The sequence below is a fragment of the Grampus griseus genome (assembly GCF_964374135.1).
Source record: "Grampus griseus genome assembly, chromosome: 11".
In the NCBI taxonomy this organism is placed as follows: Eukaryota; Metazoa; Chordata; class Mammalia; order Artiodactyla; family Delphinidae; genus Grampus; species Grampus griseus.
In genome coordinates, this window is record NC_139005.1 from 14,220,968 (window position 1) to 14,241,325 (window position 20,358).

The 20,358-nt window shown below is 37.8% G+C and overlaps 1 protein-coding gene across 4 annotated transcripts in view; it reads left to right on the forward strand.

The window, feature by feature from the left end:
* PIK3C2G (phosphatidylinositol-4-phosphate 3-kinase catalytic subunit type 2 gamma) overlaps positions 1-20,358 on the forward strand; it is a gene marked incomplete at its 5' end in the record, with an annotated part of 329,467 nt that overhangs the window by 112,566 nt on the left and 196,543 nt on the right. For all 4 annotated transcript variants that reach the window (XM_082666092.1, XM_082666091.1, XM_082666093.1 and 1 more), the window contains one exon: positions 10,340-10,434. In XM_082666092.1, the coding sequence (XP_082522218.1) occupies positions 10,340-10,434 (95 nt within the window). The remainder of the gene's footprint in view (positions 1-10,339; positions 10,435-20,358) is intronic.

A 20,358-nucleotide genomic window follows, 5' to 3' on the forward strand; every position in this document is an offset into this window, starting at 1 on the left:
TAAGAACAGCAAAGTTGCCAAGGGACTCCAGGATTTTAACCAATAATTCTCTAAAACAGTTCCCAGTGAATCAACAATAGACTACATAAAGTGATAATTGCAATTTGGCCAGCCAGGGGGCTAAAAAATTATAGCTCATATGTCAATATGGGTACTGCAGACATTGTCTAGCCAAAATTGGTTACAGTTACAAAAAAGGTATATAAAAGCCAAAAGGGAAAATTTTTAGAAAATGACTTCACTTATTAATTAGAACAGGAAAAAAATAGAAATGCTTGTGATGAAATACTTCTATCCAACTGTATATATAAAACAATAAAAAATTAACCAAATAAATATTATGTAGAAAATAGTCATTTACTAGGCATCTGCTCATAATATTTTTCTTGCTTTTCCCATATTCTAATATTAATTGTAGATTTTATAAAAGTAGTTTCTAATAACCAAATTCTGCTGCCAGATAGTACACTTTTATGACATCAAATATCACAATATTGGAGTAATTTTGGAAAATAATATAAATTTATCTAGAAATATGATCAAGGATGGATTTAGTCTGAATATGTTGAAATATAAACAATTACACAAATGGTCATGTATTGATATATGATTGAATATCCAAAATATAAGCAATGATTTGTTTTCTAAGTTAACTGTATACTGAATGCTGAATAGGCCTAAAATAGTGGTCTTTATGTTTTTCTTTTGTCTTGCTTTTTAACACAGGTATTTTCTTATCTGAAATGTCAGGTTGTAGTTACAAGCTATTTTAAATGCCAGGTGCCTCAGGTTTTGAATTTAAGACAGGAGACCCTAAGACTGAAGTGGGGAGCTTCTATGAATAGACTTGAATACCATGTTACTTTACAAACAGAATATGCACTTCTCTAAAGGCCTCCTAAAGAGAGAGCTGGTTTAGAAATATATATACCATAGAGTTGCTTCTGCCACTCCTTATAGTTGTGACTTCCCTAGGCTTGCCAGGATAGTGTAGTGAAAATGAAGATTAATGCAACTTGCAGGAACACTATTCATCTCATGCCTCATGAATATGGGCAACCTGCTATATCTAACCCAACTCAAAAAAGTAAGTTTTTACAACAGTTTATATAGATTAAATCCATTTGAAGACCCCAATCTGAATCAATAACACTTGGCACCAGGAATGTCACTGAGAGCCATATGCCTGTAAATGCAAATTCGTAGACAAGATGCACAAAGGATCCAACATAGCAAATACACAGAGATAAAGATGAGTAGCATTGCAACTATTCCCTAATTAAAAATGATGATTATAAACTCATGTGAGATGGAAAGAAATCTAAAATGTGACTGGAAAATAAATGAAAGTTGGAAAGAATTTTCAAAACATTCATTGTGGGGTTTGCCCTTACACTTCAGTGCTCCACCCTGACATTAAAACTTTCCAAGACATGAGAGGCCTTCAAGATGGTGGAAGAGTAAGACGGAGATCACCTTCCTCCCCACAAATACATCAGAAATACATCTACATGTGGAACAACTCCTACAGAACACCTACTGAACGCTGGCAGAAGACATCAGACTTCCCAAAAGGCAAGAAACTGGGTAGGGCCAAAGAAAAAAGAAAAAACAGAGACAAAAGAATATGGATGGGACCTGCACCTATGGAAGGGAGCTGTGAAGGAGGAAAAGATTCCACACACTAGGAAGCCCCTTCACTGGCAGAGACGGGGTGTGGCAGGGGGGAAGCTTCAGAGCCACGGAGGAGAGCGCAGCCACAGGAGTGTGAAAGGCAAAGTGGAGAGATTCCCGCCCAGAGGATCGGCGCTGACCAGCACTCACCAGCCTGAGAGGTTTGTCTGCTCACCCGCTGGGGCAGGCGGGGCTGGGAGCTGAGGCTCAGGCTTCGGAGGTCGGATCCCAGGGAGAGGACTGGGGTTGGCTGCGTGAACACAGTTTGAAGGGGGCTACTGCACCACAGCTAGCCGGGAGGGAGTCCGGGGGAAAGTCTGGAACTGCTGAAGAGGCTAGAGACCACTGTTTCGGGCTGCATGAGGAGAGGGGATTCAGAGCACCGCCTAAATGAGTTCCAGAGATGGTCGCGAGCCGTAGGTATTTGTGCGGACACCAGAGACAGGCATGAAACCCTAAGGCTGCTACTGCAGCCACCAAGAAGCCTGTGTGCAAACACAGGTCACTATCCACACCTCCCCTCCCAGGAGCCTGTGCAACCTGCCACTGCCAGGGTCCCGTGATCCAGGGACAACTTCCCCTGGAGAACACACGGAGCCTCAGGCTGGTGCAACGTCACACTGGCCTCTGACGTCGCAGGCTCCCCCGGCATTCCATACCCCTCCCTCCCCCCGGCCTGAGTGAGCCAGAGCCCCTGAATCAGCTGCTCCTTTAACCCCGTCCTGTCTGAGCAAAGAACAGATGCCCTCAGGCGACCTACATGCAGAGGCGGGGCTAAATCCAAAGCTGAACCCCAGGAGCTGTGCGAACAAGGAAGAGAAAGGGAAATCTCTCCCGGAAGCCTCAGGGGCAGCAGATTAAATCACCACAATCAACTTGATGAACACTGCATCTCTGGACTGCCTGAAAAGACAACGAATCATCCCAGAATTGTGGTGGTGGACTATGGGAACAGCAATATATATATATTTTTTCCTTATTCTCTTTTTGTGAGTGTGTATGTGTATGCTACTTTGTGTGATTTTGTCTGTATAGCTTTGCTTTTACCATTTGTCATAGAGTTCTGTCTGTCCTTTATTTTTTTAAATTACTTTACAATTTTTTTATTTTAAAAAATTAATTTTTATTTGGTACTTTAATAAATTTATTTTATTATATTTTTCTTTCTTTCTTTTTTTCTCCCTTTCTTCTGAGCCATTTGGCTGACAGGGTCTTGGTGCTCCGGCCAGCTGTCGGAGCTTCTGTGCCTCTAAGGTGGGAGAGCAGAGTTCAGTACATTGGTCCACCAGAGACCTCCCGGCTCCACGTAATATCAAATCGTGAAAGCTCTCCCAGAGATCTCCATCTCAACGCCAAGACCCAGCTCCACTCAACGACCAGCAAACTACAGTGCTGGAAAACCTATGCCAAAAAACTAGCAAGACAGGAACACAACCCCACCCATTAGCAGAGAGGCTGCCTAAAATCAGAATAAGGTCATAGACACCCCAAAACACACCATCGGATGCAAGCCTGCCCACCAGAAACACAAGATCCAGCCTCATCCACCAGAACACAGGCACTAGTCCCCTCCACCAGGAAGCCTACACGATCCGCTGAACCAACCTTAGCCACTGGGGGCATATCAAAAACAAGGGGAACTACAGACCTGCAGCCTCTGAAAAGGAGACCCCAAACACAGTAAGTTAAGCACAATGACAAGATGGAGAAACACACAGCAGATGAAGGAGCAAGGTAAAAACCCTCCAGACCAAACAAATGAAGAGCAAATATGCAGTCTATGTGAAAAAGGATTCAGAATAATGATAGTAAAGATGATCCAAAATCTTGGAAATAGAATGGACAAAATACAAGAAACGTTTAACAAGGACCTATAACAACTAAAGAGAAAAACAAACAATGATGAACAACACAATAAATGAAATTAAAAGTTCTCTAGAAGGAATCAATAGAAGAATAACTGAGGCAGAAGAACAGATAAGTGACCGGGAAGATAAAATAGTGGAAATAACTACTGCAGAGCAGAATAAAGAAAAAAGAATGAAAAGAATTGAGGACAGTCTCAGAGACTTCTGGGACAACATTAAACACATGAACATTCCAAGTATAGGGGTCCCAGAAGCAGAAGAGAAAAACAAAGGGACTGAGAAAATATTTGAAGAGATTACAGTTGAAAAATTCCCTAATATGGAAAGGAAATAATTAATCAAGTCCAGGGAGCACAGAGAGTCCCATACAGGATAAATCCAAGGAGAAACATGCCAAGACACATATTAATTACACTATCAAAAATTAAATGCAGGGGCTTCCCTCTTCCCTGGTGGCGCAGTGGTTGAAAGTCTGCCTGCCGATGCAGAGGACACGGGTTCGTGCCCCGGTCCGGGATGATCCCACATGCCGCGGAGTGGCTGGGCCCATGAGCCATGGCCACTGTGCCTGCGCGTTCGGAGCCTGTGCTCTGCAACGGGAGAGGCCACAACAGTGAGAGTCCCACGTACCGCAAAAAAAAAAATTAAATGCAAAGAAAAAATATTAAAAGCAAAAGCAGCAAGGGAAAAAAAACAAATAACATACAAGGGAATCCACATAAGGTTAACAGTTGGTCTTTCAGGAGAAACTCTGCAAGCCAGAATGGAGTGGCAGGAAATATTTAAAGTGATGAAAGGGAAAAACCTAAAACCAAGATTACTCTGCCCAGCAAGGATCTCATTCAGATTTGATAGAGAAATTAAAACCTTTACAGAGAAGCAAAAGCTAAGAGAATTCATACCACCACACCATCTTTACAACAAATGCTAAAGGAACTTCTCTAGTCAAGAAACACAAGAGAAGGAAAAGATCTACAATAAAAAACCTAAAACAATTATGATAATGGTAATAGGAAAATACATATCGATAATTACCTTAAATGTAAATGGATAAAATGCTCCAACCAAAAGACACAGACTGGCTGAATGGATACAAAAACAAGACCCATATTTATGCTGTCTACAAGAGACACACTGAAGACCTAGGGACACAAACAGACTGAAAGTGAGGAATGGAAAAAGATATTCCATGCCAATGGAAACCAAAGAGCTGGAGTAGCAATTCTCATATCAAACAAAATAGGCTTTAAAATAAAGGCTATTACAAGAGACAAAGAGGGACTCTACATAATGATCAAAGGATCAATCCAAGAAGAAGATATAACAACTGTAAATATTTATGCACCCAACACAGGAGCACCTCAATACCTAAGTCAAATGCTAACAGCCATAAAAGGGGAAATTGACAGTAACACAGTACTAGTAGGGGGCTTTAACACCCAACTTTCACCAATGAAGAGATCATCCAAAATGAACATAAAAAAGGAAACACAGCTTTAAATGATACACTTAACAAGATGGAATTAATTGATATTTATAGGACATTCCATCTCAAAACGACAGAATACACTTTCTTCTCGAGTGCTCATGGAATATTCTCCAGGATAGATCATATCTTGGGTCACAAATCAAACCTTGGTAAATTTAAGAAAATTGAAATCGTATCAAGTATCTTTTCTGACCACAACGCTATGAGACTAGATATCAATTACAGGAAAAAAAAATCTATAAAAATTACCAACACATGGAGGCTAAACAATACACTACTTAATAACCAAGAGATCATTGAACAAACGTAAGAGGAAATCAGAAAATACCCAGAAACAAATGACAATGAAAACACGATGACACCAAACCTATGGGATGCAGCAAAAGCAGTTCTAAGAGGGAAGTTTATAGCAATACAATCATACCTCAAGAAACAAGAAACATCTCAAATAAACAAGCTAACCTTACACCTAAAGCAATTAGAAGAAGAAAAAAACCCCAAAGTTAGCAGAAGGAAAGAAATCATAAAGATCAGGTCAGAAAGACATGATAAAGAAATGAAGGAAACAATAGCAAAGGTCAATAAAACTAAAAGCTGGTTCTTTGAGAAGATAATTGAAATTGAAAAACTATTAGCCAGACTCATCAAGAATAAAAGGGAGAAGATTCAAATCAACAGAATTAGAAATGAAAAAGGAGAAGTAACAACTGACACTGCAGAAATACAAAGGATCATGAGAGATTACTACAAGCAAATATATGCCAATAAAATGGACAACCTGGAAATAATGGACAAATTCTTAGAAAAGCACAACCTTCTGAGACTGAACCAGGAAGAAATAGAAAATATAAATAGACCAATCACAAGCACTGAAATTGAGACTGTGATTAAAAATCTTCCAACAAACAAAAGCCCAGGACCAGATGGCTTCATAAGCGAATTCTATCAAACATTTAGAGAAGAGCTAACACCTATCCTTCTCAAACTCTTCCAAAATATAGCAGAGGGAGGAACACTTCCAAACTCATTCTGCAAGGCCACCATCACCCTGATACCAAAACCAGACAAAGATGTCACAAAGAAAGAAAACTACAGGCCAATATCACTGATGAACATAGATGCAAAAATCCTCAACAAAATACTAGCAAACAGAATCCAACAGCACATTAAAAGCATCACACACCATGATCAATTGGAGTTTATCCCAGGAATGCAAGAATTCTTCAATATATGCAAATCAATAAATGTGATACACCATATTAACAAATTGAAGGAGAAAGATCATATGATCATCTCAATAGATGAAGAAAAAGCTTTTGACAAAATTCAACACCCCTTTATGACAAAAACCCTCCAGAGTGTAGACATAGAGGGAATTTACCTCAACATAATAAAGGCCATATATTACAAACTGATAGCCAACATCAGTCTCAATGGTGAAAAACTGAAACCATTTTCACAAAGATCAGGAATAAGACAAGGTTGCCCACTCTCACCACTATTATTCAACATAGTTTTGGAAGTTTTAGCCACAGCCATCAGAGAAGAAAAAGAAATAAAGGAATCCAAATCGGAAAAGAAGTAAAACTCTCACTGTTTGCAGATGACTTGATACTATACATAGAGTCCTAAACACTCTACCAGAAACCTACTAGAGCTAATCAATGAATTTCGTAAAGTAGCAGGAAACAAAATTAATGCACAGAAATCTCTTGCATTCCTGTACCCTAATGATGAAAACTCTGAAAGAGAAATTAAGGAATCACTCCCATTTACGATTGCAACAAAAATAATAAAATACCTAGGAATAAACCTACCTAAGCAGACAAAAGACATGTATGCAGAAAGCTATAAGACACTGATGACAGATATTAAAGGTGATACAAAGAGTTGGAGAGATATACCATGTTTTTGGATTGGAAGAATCAACATTGTGAAAATTACTCCACTACCCAAGTAATCTACAGATTCAATGCAATCTCTATCAAACTACCAATGGAATTTTTCACATTACTAGAACAAAGAATTTCACAATTTGTGTGGAAACACCAAAAACCCCACATAGCCAAAGCAATCTTGTGAAAGAAAAACGGAGCTGGAGGAATCAGGCTTCTGGACTTCAGACTATACAAAAAGCTGCAGTAATCAAGACAGTATGGTACTGGCACAAAAACAGAAATATAGATCAATGGAACAGGGTAGAAAGCCCAGAGATATACCCACGCACATGTGGTCACCTTACCTTTGATAAAGGAGGCAAGAATATACAATGGAGAAAAGATTGCCTCTTCAATAAGTGGTGCTGGGAAAACTGGACAGCTATATGTAAAAGAATGAAATTAGATCACTCCCTAACACCATACACAAAAATACACTCAAAATGGATTAAAGACCTAAATGTAAGTCCAGACACAATAAAACTCTTAGAGGAAAACATAGGCAGAACACTCTATGACATAAATCACAGCAAGATCCTTTTTGACCCATCTCCCGGAGAAATGGAAATAAAAACAAAAATAAATAAATGGGACCTAATGAAACTTAAAATCTTTTGCACAGGAAAGGAAACCGTAAATGAGATGAAAAGACAGCCCTAAGAATGGGAAAAAATATTTGCGTTGAAGCAACTGACAAAGGATTAATCTCCAAAATTTACAAGCAGCTCATGCAGCTCAATATCAAAAAAACAAACAACCTAATCCAAACATGGGCAGAAGACCTAAACAGACATTTCTCCAAAGAAGACATACAGATTGCCAACAAACACATGAAAGAATGCTCAGCATCACTAATCATTAGAGAAATGCAAATCAAAACTACAATGAGGTATCATCTCACACCATCAAAAAATCATCAAAAAATCTACAAACGATAAATGCCTGGGAGGGTGTGGAGAGAAGAGAACCCTATTCACTGTTGATGGGAATGTAAGTTGATACAGCCACTATGGAGGACAGTATGGAGGTTCCTTAAAAAACTAAAAATAGAACTACCATACGACTCAGCAATCCCGCTACTGGGCATATACCCTGAGAAAACCAGAATTCTAAAAGAGTTATGTACCACAATGTTCACTGCAGATCTGTTTACAGTAGCCACGACATGGAAGCAACCTAAGTGTCAATCGACAGATGAATAGATAAAGAAGGTGTGGCACATATATACAATGGAATGTTTCTCAGCCATAAGAAGAAACAAAATTGAGTTGTTTGTAGTGAGGATGGACCTAGAGTCTGTTGTACAGAGTGAAGTAAGTCAGAAAGAGAAAAACAAATACCATATGCTAACACATATATATGGAATCTAAAAAAAAAAAAAAGGTCTGATGAACCTAGTGACAGGACAGCAGTAAAGACGTAGAGAATGGACTTAAGGACAGGGGAAGGGGAAGGAGAAGCTGGGACGAAGTGAGAGGGTGACATGGACTTATACATACTACCAAATATAAAATAGATAGCTAGTGGGAATCAGCCGCATAGCACAGGGAGATCAGCTCAGTGCTTTGTGATCACCTAGAGGGGTGGGATAAGGAGGGTGGGAGGGAGATGCATGAGGGAGGAGATATGGGTATATATGTATATGTATAGTTGATTCACTTTGTTATAAAGCAAAAACTAACACACCATTGTAAAGCAATTATACTCCAATAAAGATGTTAAAAAAATACTTTCCAAGACATAATCAAATCCTACCCTGCTGATTATTTTCTGGAATCATGTTATTTTTGTTATGCATTCTTTTATTAGAATTAAACAGGCTATATTAAAGAGCAATAAGAATGGACTTTAAGACCATAATGAAAACAGAATGTATGGCTTATAGCTAGAAATCAAATAAGATACAGACCCAGAGGTACTGCAAACCACAAGCTGTAACAATGCAGGTAGGTTTCAAGAAGAGAGTTCAAAATAATGCAGTATGCACCAAAAATATTGCCTACCTCCTAGATGGTGAGGCAGGATGCAGGTGGAAATTGTAGCAGTAAACAGAGTGAGCAGGGAGTTTGGAAGCAAGGACGGCAATTCAAGATCAATAAGTAGTTACTGGGTTCAGAAAGAAATCACAGGGAAATCTGAAAAGAAAGCTAAAAGACAAGCACGGAAGTAAATTCTGAGACATCTCTCCTGGTCATATGCTCATAGGATATGTTCACTATAAGGGCATTAACACAACCCATGGTCTAGTCAGTCCAGTATTAGCATGTAAATTAAAGAAGCCCACAACTGCAGTTTAAGACAACACACATTATGGTCTTTATATATTCAGACAACATTCAGAGATTATGCAAATTTTCTGAAATCATCTTTGACATTCTCACACTTTGGGAATTCATAAATGTTCCCATCCTTGAGGTTGTTTAGCATACTGAGGTGTTTCTTCAGGTGTGCATTAAATGAATGTTGTACCCACTTTTTTCTGCTGTCTGTACTGTGATATAAAACCTGGCTTAAACTCTGTGTGTGGGGGGGGGGCAGGGGGGGAGAGAGAGAGAGAGAGACTTAAATGGCTTACTGGGCAACAAACCATATAAGCTTTGCTTCTCAAGCAGGAATAAGCATTTTTAGGAAGATAGGAAGAAAAACTGACTTTCATTTTCACAACTTATTCAGATTCCTGAGATGATGGGGGCCCAGATACTTACTGACTGCCAATGGTGAAGTCCCTATAGAGTGTGGGTGGAGGTCTGAATTAGGTCCCAAAGGAGATCAAAGGTTGCTTTTGATGATTGTGTTTCCCACCAGGTTGGGTATACTAGAAAACATTAGAAAGTTGTTCCCAGTGCAGATGAAGGCATGGGAGATTTGGGGATGGGTGAATTATGGTGGGAACAGTCAGCTTTGAAACCTATAAGGAAAGCTTCAAAGCCTTCAGATTAATACTCAGTTGGTGATTTCAGTTAAGGCTTTGAGTGTGTATTAATTTCATCTCCAAAAGAAGGGAAACATCTACTGCTTAACAATGCCATTTTTATTTCCAAGACACTGTTCATGATATTATTTTTTGTGCCAAGATTCTCTTCCTAGGCATGGTTGAACTCCACCAACAACCTGCTCCTATTTATTATCCTGTGATACTAAAGCAAAAATAAGGAAAGGAAGCAGACTACACACCCCCAATTGTGTGTTGTGTGTATGCTCTGTTATTAGTTATGCACCAGCTAATAAAGCTATCAAATATAAACATTTTGTTAAAACATTGATGCTGTTTTCCCTGTCTTTCTCAAGACTCTTAGGTCCCTTTGTATGTGCTATAATTTTGTTACTGAGGAAAAAAAAAAAAAGGAAACTAATTGTATCTCTTATTTCAGGCTGTCAAGTTTGAATGGAACCTTGAAAGTCCTCTAGTGCAACTTCTGTTACACCGCTCACTGCAAAGCATCCAGATTGCCCATCGTCTTCACTGGTAAGATTAACCAAAATAGGTTAGAATACCTTTTTTTATTGTCAACTTTTCTCTGTGGGGCAGCTTTCCCTTGTAATTGATACAAACTTCCACTTAAAATTCAGCCAAATTTGAGTCTTTGTCAAATTTATTTTTATTTATGAGTATAATTTAACTGTCATCATCTTCAAAATCTTCCTTTCGTACCATTGCTGCTCTTTAAATCCAACCAGAATTTTAAATCTGGATGATACCTTTCCTATAGCTTTAAATCACAAGGTCTACGTGTGATCACGTCTACTTGCTTAATATTTCAATATAAAATCTAGTTATAAGACTGTGTATGTTTTGGAAGAATGTATGCTTTAAAAGAAATTTCTGTACAATATTAGTTATAAACAGTGGGGTCTAAAGACCAATATGTGCTCTTTAAGTTAAAAATTCCTACAGCACTAAACTTCTCCCAAAGCATAAATTTTGAATATTATTAGTGGAGAAGTCAGACTTATTTAAGAGATACCAGAATTCCTCATCATAACCTGCTCCTGATCCTACTGAACAAGCTATTCTTTGGATGCTGTTCTCCCTACTTTTATTATAACATTGTAAATTCACACAAAAATTTTAGCAATTACAGATGTCAGTGACCTAAGGATGAAATTGAATCTATCCTTTGTCCTCACATATGTATAACAAGCATCATTTATTGGCTTCAATTGCTAGTGGAGAACTTTAATAAGAAAAAAAGGAAGTCAATATCATTTTTGAATGTCATGTTTTTCTGCTTCAAAAAACATTACTCGTGTTGACATCACTCTTCCCATGAAAATGACTCAAGGATTTCATAGCAAAATAGAAATACAAGGAATTGTCAAGCACTAATATTTGATTTGCTGCTGAATTTCATTTCAAATTCCTAATAGAAATGCTAGGGCATTTTCCTCTAGTATGTCAGTATAATTAGGCATCAGATATATTGGCAAACAGTGGGCCTTTCACTAAATAGACTCTTATCCAGCTCTGAATTGAGTCTTATTCCCTACCGTTTTTCGATCAGCTACTTTGGTGGGAAGTTAAGTGGATACACTTGTTGGTGTTTCACTGTCATAATAAAGCTAGAACTCCATTAACCCCAATGTTTATTTCCCTTAAAACTTCACTTTTTTTCACTTTTCACTTTTTTAACATATGTTTATTCAAATGAAGGCATATTAAAAAATAACATGACCACCTAACAATCTTGATATAAAATATTTGAACCAAAACATAATATAAAATATATAAAGTAAAAAAGCATATAGAAAGATAATTTTAAAAAAATAGAATAAAATATTAAGGACTTATCCTAATACATTGATTGTTATAATACTAATTCTAGAGCCACCTTAGTAAGTTCTTCATCTGCTAAAAGGGTGTGAAAAGTAGAGTAATTTGAAAGACAACAATGAGTGCAAAGTTGTCAATCAATGTCATATTTGCAGATTCACAATAAATACAATAATGTCACTGTTTCCAAAGAAGTTAGGAGGAAAGACTTTCTAAGTATGGTTCTCACCCTTATAAAAAAGAGAAAAACCAATAACAAAGCCCATTTCTCTTCTCACTGATTTAAGAGAGTAAGTTAGAAGGGCTAGAAAAGAATATAAGTTATAAATGGACTGCTTGTTTCTGAATGCTTAATTTGTGAAAATATGGAAAAGGAAAAGGAAAACGTGGAGAGAAATATTTAATTACTCACATTCTTTTAAAACTTAAATAAAAATTAAGAATCAGGCAAAATATCCTAAGCATCAAAGAACATTACATATATTTAGAATATATCTTGGAGTTAAAAAATAATAGCTGCTGGTGCATAGCATCATATTTAGGGGACATTTGTTTGTAGAATATTGATTTTTTGTGTGTAGAATATTGAGTTAAAACTTTAGAGATGCAGCTCAGACCCAGCATGATACACTTAAAAATATTCTCAATATATCTTTCCTTAAAAAACAAAACAACAACAACAACAACAAAAGCCAATACCCTGTAATTTTAAAAAAAGATAGAGATCCATCAAACATCAGTTTAATGATTTTTCTCCACTCGGGTGAGCTCCTGCTTCCTCATATTCAGCATGTTCAACACTGAACGCAGCAACTTACCCTGCTCTCTCAGGTCTTGGAGGCTTTTCTGGATCTTCCCCATTTCTCACGAATATGCCCAGTTGTTTACCAAGCCCTATAATCCTATACCTCCTAAATAGCTCTCCCTGCATCCACTGCTTCCACCTGTCACTGCCACTGATCAGAATGTTGCCTCATCAGATACTGAGTTATGAATAAACAGGCTTGCACAGAAACCATCTTGACTACTTGCCATCACTGTGGGTAGCCTTCCTGAAAAGAGAAATTGACTTGGAGTTACTGTTGGAAGGGTGATGTAGGATGAGTATCCCCTATTTTTCATGAAAAGGGAGTTAACAATAAGCTTTGGATTGGGAAAGTTTAAAAGCTTTCAATCACAATTTGCACCCTAAAAGGTGACCGTAAATGGGTACAGTAGCATTTGGAGTTCACAACTAGGAGGCCCCTCCCCCATCATATAACAATTTTAGAAACTTAAACTCAGTGCCCCTTTCCGTTTTGAATAAGAAACAAACAGCTGTCACTAGCTGGTAGTGAGATATTGGGTTGAATGGGGCTCCCCAAAAGATATACCTACATCTTAACTCCAGGAACCTGTAACTAAGACCTTATTCGGAAGAAGGGTATTTGAAGATGTAATTAAATTTAAAATCTTGAGATTAAATCATCCTTTATTGTCAGGGTGGGTCCTAAATCCAATGACAAGTGTCCTTATAAGAGACAGAGGAGAAGATGCACACAAACAGAAAAGGCCATGTGGAGATGGAGTCAATACAGCTCAGAGCCAAGGATTGTCCAGGGTCACCAGAAGCTGGAAGAGGCAAGGAAGGATTTTCCCCTAGAGCCTTGAAAGGGAGTACAACCTATCTTGATTTCAAACTTCTGGTGTCCCAACTGTGAGATTAATTTCTATTGTTTAAGCCATTAGTTAGTATTAATTTGTTATGGCAGCCACAGGAAATATACAGCAAGGAAAGGAATTTATGAAGGGCTCTGACTAGATTGGCTCTGATGTCACATCATGCAGGAAGCTTTCCTTGACCCTCTCCCCAGCCACTCTCCAGGGTTGATTGAGTATTGCTCCCATGTTGTATCCCAGAGTATACTCTAGATGACTCAGCAGATGTCGTGTCACACAACCTTAACACTTCTATTCCCCTGTCTGCGTCCACTCCTGGTCCATATAGTGGCTAATGAGAGCAATCATGTCATACTCATCAGCATACTAATCACACCAATGTCTGGAACTCAAGAGGTGCTGAAAAAAATGTTTTTAAAATCACGAAACCATAGAAATTTCTCTAAGGCTGTCAATATTTTCACATGCTTGGAATTCAGTGCATTCTCAAAGGCACTGTTAGTGCTCTAGCCAAATCCCCTTTACCTGGCTGGTGGACCCATCTTGCAGTTTCAGTGAATATTGACTGCCAACTGACAACTGCCTCTTCTCTGGAGAGTTGTTCTCTGCTAACATAGCTACATGGTCTGGGAAGTGGGAAATCTTTAAGGTACAATTTACATTCCAGAACCTCCCCAGGGATGAATCAAAGCTAGATGACCTCTTGGTTAACTCCTTCCCCTCCCCTACAATGCTTCTCTTACTTCCTTAAAGGTTTCTTTCCTAAAGAGCACTCCTTCAGTAAATCACATACACCTTAATTCCTGTTTCATAGTGTGTTCTAGGGGAAGCTTACCTAAGATAAGCATTTCTTTATTGAAGAAAAAGAATTGAAATATGTGTTTTTTAAAAATCGGAGCATCAGTATGCTAGGGATGTGTCACAAATGGAACAGCAGTATTGCAGTCTTTCATACCCCTAATACTAGTTTGATTGAATGAGCTCCAAGAGAACCATTTTGAATCGAAATCTGTATAAATTGTTTTTTAAGGCCTATCCTACAAAATTCTGAAAGCATTCCCTTCAAAGTGTGGGGTTAACCTGAGATGAAACACACATTTGCAAACTCTCTAAGTGCAGCAGTTTTTTTCTGTTTTATTCACTGATATAGCACAAGCACCTAAGGCAGTACTTGGCACTTGATAAATATTAAATAAATTTTTACTGAATGAATGAATAGGAAAAAGTTGCCCAACTGGGTACATGCAGACTTGTGACATAGGAGGGCTGTTTGAGCAGTCAGTGCGTCTTGATGCCAAACAGATTTGGCACGACTAGAACGATGTCAGATCATTGGCCCAGTCAGGTACAAGGCAATGCATATCACTAGTGAAGTCAAAACTGGATTGGAGGGGGCTTCCCTGGTGGCACAGTGGTTGAGAGTCTGCCTGCCGATGCAGGGGACACAGGTTCGTGCCCCAGTCTGGGAAGATCCCACATGCCGTGGAGCGGCTGGGCCTGTGAGCCATGGCTGCTGAGCCTGCGCGTCCGGAGCCTGTGCTCCGCAACGGGAGAGGCCACAACAGTGAGAGGCCCGTGTACCACAAAAAAAAAAAAAAAAAAAAAAAAACTGGATTGGAGGGAGAATGTGAGCAGAAGTCAGGGACTAACCTGAGTCAGGAATTAAGGCCTGAAAAACAAGCTGGTGCAATGTCTGCTGGACCAGTTGGGAGAACCATGGAGTGAATTAAGGCCATGGTGTCTCTGGGATCACGAGGACTTTCCAAGGTGGCTCATGGTATTAAAGGAGCTTTAATGAGCTTTAATATACTATGCATAAAATTGAGATGTTGCAAAATCTGCCCATTCATTTTCTCAACAATCTAAACTTATCTAGAATTTTGGGGCAATTTCTCAAATCAGGGACTACTCTAAATAAAGCAAAATAATGTGGAAATTTTGCATCATATGATTTGAAGTCCTATGTTCCCCTCACCCCCTCTCCTAAATATGTCTCCCCAGTGCCTGAAATTCTCTCATTAGCAAGTCACTCCTTTAGGTTAACATTGTTCTCTCCCAGAATTTCTCTTCTCATGTAAAAAGTATATATATTCAGAACATAATGCTTATGATGAATTAGTTTATCATTTGTTCATTTATGTGACAAATGTTGAGATGTTAGACATTGTTGAACTATTAAGGATATGGGAATAGAATCTAAAAAAGAGTGGATATATGTATATGTATAACTGATTCACTTTGCTGTACAGCAGAAACTAACACAACAGTTTAAAGCAATTATACTCCAATAAAAATTAATTTTAAACAAAAGGATAGACTAGAATGGTCCTTGTCTAAAGAAGCTCACAAGCTAACAACACATTAGCATCCAGGCAGCAGGAAAAAGCCCACAGGCTGTGTGGCAGGGACAGAGTAGAAGGAGTAAGCTGACAACAGATTCTGTCCATTTTACAGTTTTGCCCATGACCTGTTCCAAATATAAGCACAAGGCAGAGAGGCAAGTCTGGCCATCAAGTAAATAAAAAAGCCTCAACTGCGCTCCCATTCAATCAGAGTTAAATACTGATAAAGGCATACAAATGAATATATAAAGGAGGTAAATGCTCTCTCTGCTTTGATGTCTGGAACACTCCCTGAAGTGAGAGTAAAGAGCTGTACTTTAGGGAGTTACTGCGGTATAATAGGGCACGCATGATACAAAATCAGGAGGTTTTAAAGCCTCCATCCTTTACCTTCTAGAATCATTATATTGCTACTAATTCACCTTTTTACCTTTACAGTTTAATAAATAATAAATTATTGCTTCACTTTTTTGTAAGGGGAAGATATGTCTTGTCATTTAATATTGATCTGTTATAATCATCTTTCACCCTGTCATTCTCAGAAAAGTATACACCAGATAAAATCCCTACAATGAGCAACTCACTAAACTAATGAGAGCTTTTCTCTACTCCAACCAACATGAAAAAAAAAGTGATGGCTATTTGTAAGAAAGTTTACATTTTACATAATAATCTGTAAAATTCATTAGTACAGTTTTCTAGTTAAGGTGTAATATAAGAACAATTGTTTTTGTCTGTTCTATTTTTATTTTACATAATAGAGGTTATATGTAGTTCCTTTAGTAAAAAAGATTTATTAAAAAACAGAATACAATTTTTAAGTTATTTTCTAATATCATTTAAGTCTTATTACTCCTATTAAATGTATATGAAAATAGAATCTGATACAAAGCTCTTCCATAGATCAGCAAAAACCAGGAACAGAGCTCCACCTTAAATGTATCCCTAGTTTAAATTATTTTCCCTTTAAATTCTTCTATTTTGTTAAATAAGTGAAGAGTTGTAAAAATGCACATTTTGTATATACGTACTGACCTCAAATGTTGGAACTCAGACATCTGGCCTTTGGGAACTAAACTTTCTAATCCAGTCTCTCGCAATTTTTCGTTATAATAGCCACATGCAATTACATCATTGCTTCCTTAGGTAGTAATCTGGTTTCCTTATAATAATATCAGCTCCTCATAGTTTATGTTACAGATTTGGGTTAAGACCTTGAAAAACATCATTATACTGCTTAAGTTTTGTTGTTTCTCAATGAAGAAGAGCAGGAAAAAGATCTGGATTGGTGATAAGGAATAGGAACGTATCAGCACGTTGATGGTACTGGACCCAGATAAAGAAAGGGAGAGAAGCAGAGCGTCACGTCGAAGATGTTTTTAGGTACCAGGTCTAGAAGTAGCACACACCACTTCGGCCTATATTCCATAGGTGGGAAGTCAGTAAGAAGGCCCCACCCACTGCAAGGGAGTATAGGAAAGCAGACCAGGTGTACATCTATATACAGAAGCAAAATGCTGTTGGATCTGGTAAACCCAGAGCAGGGTCTGCCACAGAGGTAAAAACCATATAGATGACTCAAGAAATTTGGCCATTAAGTGATAAAGAGGACTTGAAAAGAAAACCAGTACTCACCTTTACATGTATTAATTGGCTTTCTTTTCAAAAACTGAAATTGTCTCAACAGATAAAAAATACTACTACCTAACTACCTGATTAAGAATCATCATTTTGACAGACATCCTCTAAAAGTGGCTTTTCTCTAACAATTCTATAAATATTTCCAAGAGATTTAATCTATAGGTACATTTTGTAACCATTTTACCTGGAGGGCTCATTATTAAGATATTTATATAGCTTGGTGGGTACTGGTAGCTTAGCTCAAGAGGTCCAAAATTGAATCAAACATTTTTACTCTCTACTCTTTCAATCCTTGCCCCTACCATTCACAAACTGTCTTTATATGCAGTGTCCTGGTTTATGCTCACCAGCAAATCATCCAACATAGAAAATCTGGGAGGCATTTTTCTTACCCAGCAATCTTCCTCATTCAGCAGTCCTTAAGTCCTAACTGTTGTTTCTGAAAAATATATTTGGATTTGTCCTATTTCTATCTCCATGGCCAGCACCTTATCTCAAGCCTTTAGTGTTACCTACTTGGACTACAGCCTCCTAATTGTTTTTCTTCCCTTCCATTCTTTCCTGTTTTCAGCCCATCCATCCTTCACACTGCTCTGAGAAAAATCTTTGTGTAATACCACTTGATCCCTACTCATAAAGTAGGCTCTAGTTCCTAGGGAACCCCCAGCTGGCTAGCATAATTCCAGTCACCTTTTTCTGCTTACAGGGTTTAGAATTATTAGACTATGACATTAATCTCTTCTCCCTTAATATGACCTTGCAGTAGATTTTCATGATCTCAACTCCATCTACCTCCCATCCCATCTTATATTGTTTTCTACAACCAAACATAGTCTTTTCTATTCTCAAGTAATTACTCAAATTTTCAGAGGTCTTTCATGCCTTGATGACTATGCGTATTGCATTTCCCTCTGCTTGAAATGCAACTGTCCTGTTGTTTACCCAGTCTTTTAGGACTCAACTCAAATTTTTATTCGCTTTGAAAATGTCTCCAACCTCAGCTCTAATACACACTGCCAATGCGCTTATTAACATTTTGCATACTTTCATTTACTTCACCGTTTCCCTTTTCTTTAAGACACTTTGGGCTGCAAGAAACAGAAAATCCTGATTCAACTGGTTTAAAAGATATGAAAAATTAATTATCTCACATAACAAGAAGTTTGCTAGTAGGGTGGTTCAGGAGTTTATTATTGGGGCAGCTGCCTGATGTTGTGATAAACTCAGTTTCTTTGATCTTTCTGCTCTGTCATCCTTAGTGTGTTGACTTGTCTTTAGTTAGTTCATTTCACATGGTTACAAGAAGACTGCCATAGTCGGTATCATATGCATACATGACACCATACAGCAAAAGAAAAGGCACTGATCCCTCTCCAACAAGAAAAGTTTTCTATAAATCCCATAGTAGAGTTAACTTCCTATATGATTTGCCAGAATTGGGCTGCATGTCATCCTGAACCAATAACCTAATTAGATGGCAAATGAGTGAGTTGGCTTACCCAGTTGATTTAGAATATTGAGAATCTATCTGTAAACTGGTCATCTTCTCTGAAGGTTATGATACCTGAACAAAATCAGATTCTTTATTCAGGTGTGAAGGGGAGAATAGATTTGGTATAAATAAAACCCTATGTTTCCTTTCTGGACTGTGAGGCTCTATCCTGACCATCCATCCTTAACACAGAACATTGCACCAGTACATATTATTGGCACTCAGTAAGTACTTGAATGAAGTTTAAAAAATAATCATGCCACATACATTTGTACTGCCTACAGGTTAACTTACCTGGACCACTGCATTTTAAAACAGCAAGCAATCAGCACAAGTCATACTATACTAAACGTATAGAGTTGGCCATTGGTATTCTGATAATCACTTTTGCTCCCTTTAAATAATAGACTCCCCTATTGCTCTGGAATTGGGGGAAGTTGATCTAAATGACTTATGGAAAAATATGAGAGTATGGAATAAATTTTTTGAAGGGGTATCAGGTGTTACTGATTGGGTCCATAGTGTGAGGTGCTTTTACTGACTTAACTATGCTGTTTCTTAAAACCCTGATTGAAAATGAAAGGCTGTATCTAGTGATTTGGCAAGAAGTGTTTTATGGGGAGACCCTGCCAAGCAGTCAATTACGAACTTTTAAAATATAATTTTCTGTATTGAGACTTTCTGTGAGGTTTGGGGAATTACTGAACAGTTTCTGATTTTTGCTGGCTCCTATATTCTCAAGGGTTTTTTTGTTTGATTGTTTGTTTATTTGTTTTTCTGGACTGTGAATATTCTTAGTTCTTTTTGTTTTGGGTCAGTTACTGAGTAAGTCCTTTCTTACCAGACCCTATTTTACTTCCTATCTTTGCTCATCAAAAATCACTCTTTGAAAAGGTTGAATGGAGATTTTTCTTGCTTTTCTTCTAACTCAATTTTCTACTTCATTTGTGTACAGTTATTGTAGTTACAACAGAAAGACAATTACTTTATTTTCCTTGTCTAAAGAGCTTCACGTGTGTTGCTTTTATCTGTAAGAACATCTAGACTTGGATACTTCAATTAAATATTTGTCATGTTTAATAACTTAGAATTCTTGTTCTTGTTTTGGCATGTATGATTCATTTTTGACCAAAGATGAGTGAACAGCTTGCACAAATAGTGTTTGTCTTCAGACTTGACAGTCTGCCTGGTACACTAACCACTCTTGACAGAATGTCAAATAATTGGTGTATCTTGCTTGAGTTTAGTCATCTGAAGTTGTTAAAGGAAGGAATCCTAATGTATCCATCACTTTCCTTTTTAAATTGGGCACTGTGTATATATGTTTCCTAAGGTACTGTAAATGTCATTAATTTACCAAAATGATGGAACTTTTATTATTTTCTTCTAAGTAAAATTTAACATCACTTTTAGAGAGGCTGCTGCTCAGTAAACTGTTGACATAAATTGATTGATGACTGAAAATATCACAAGACTCAATCTAGA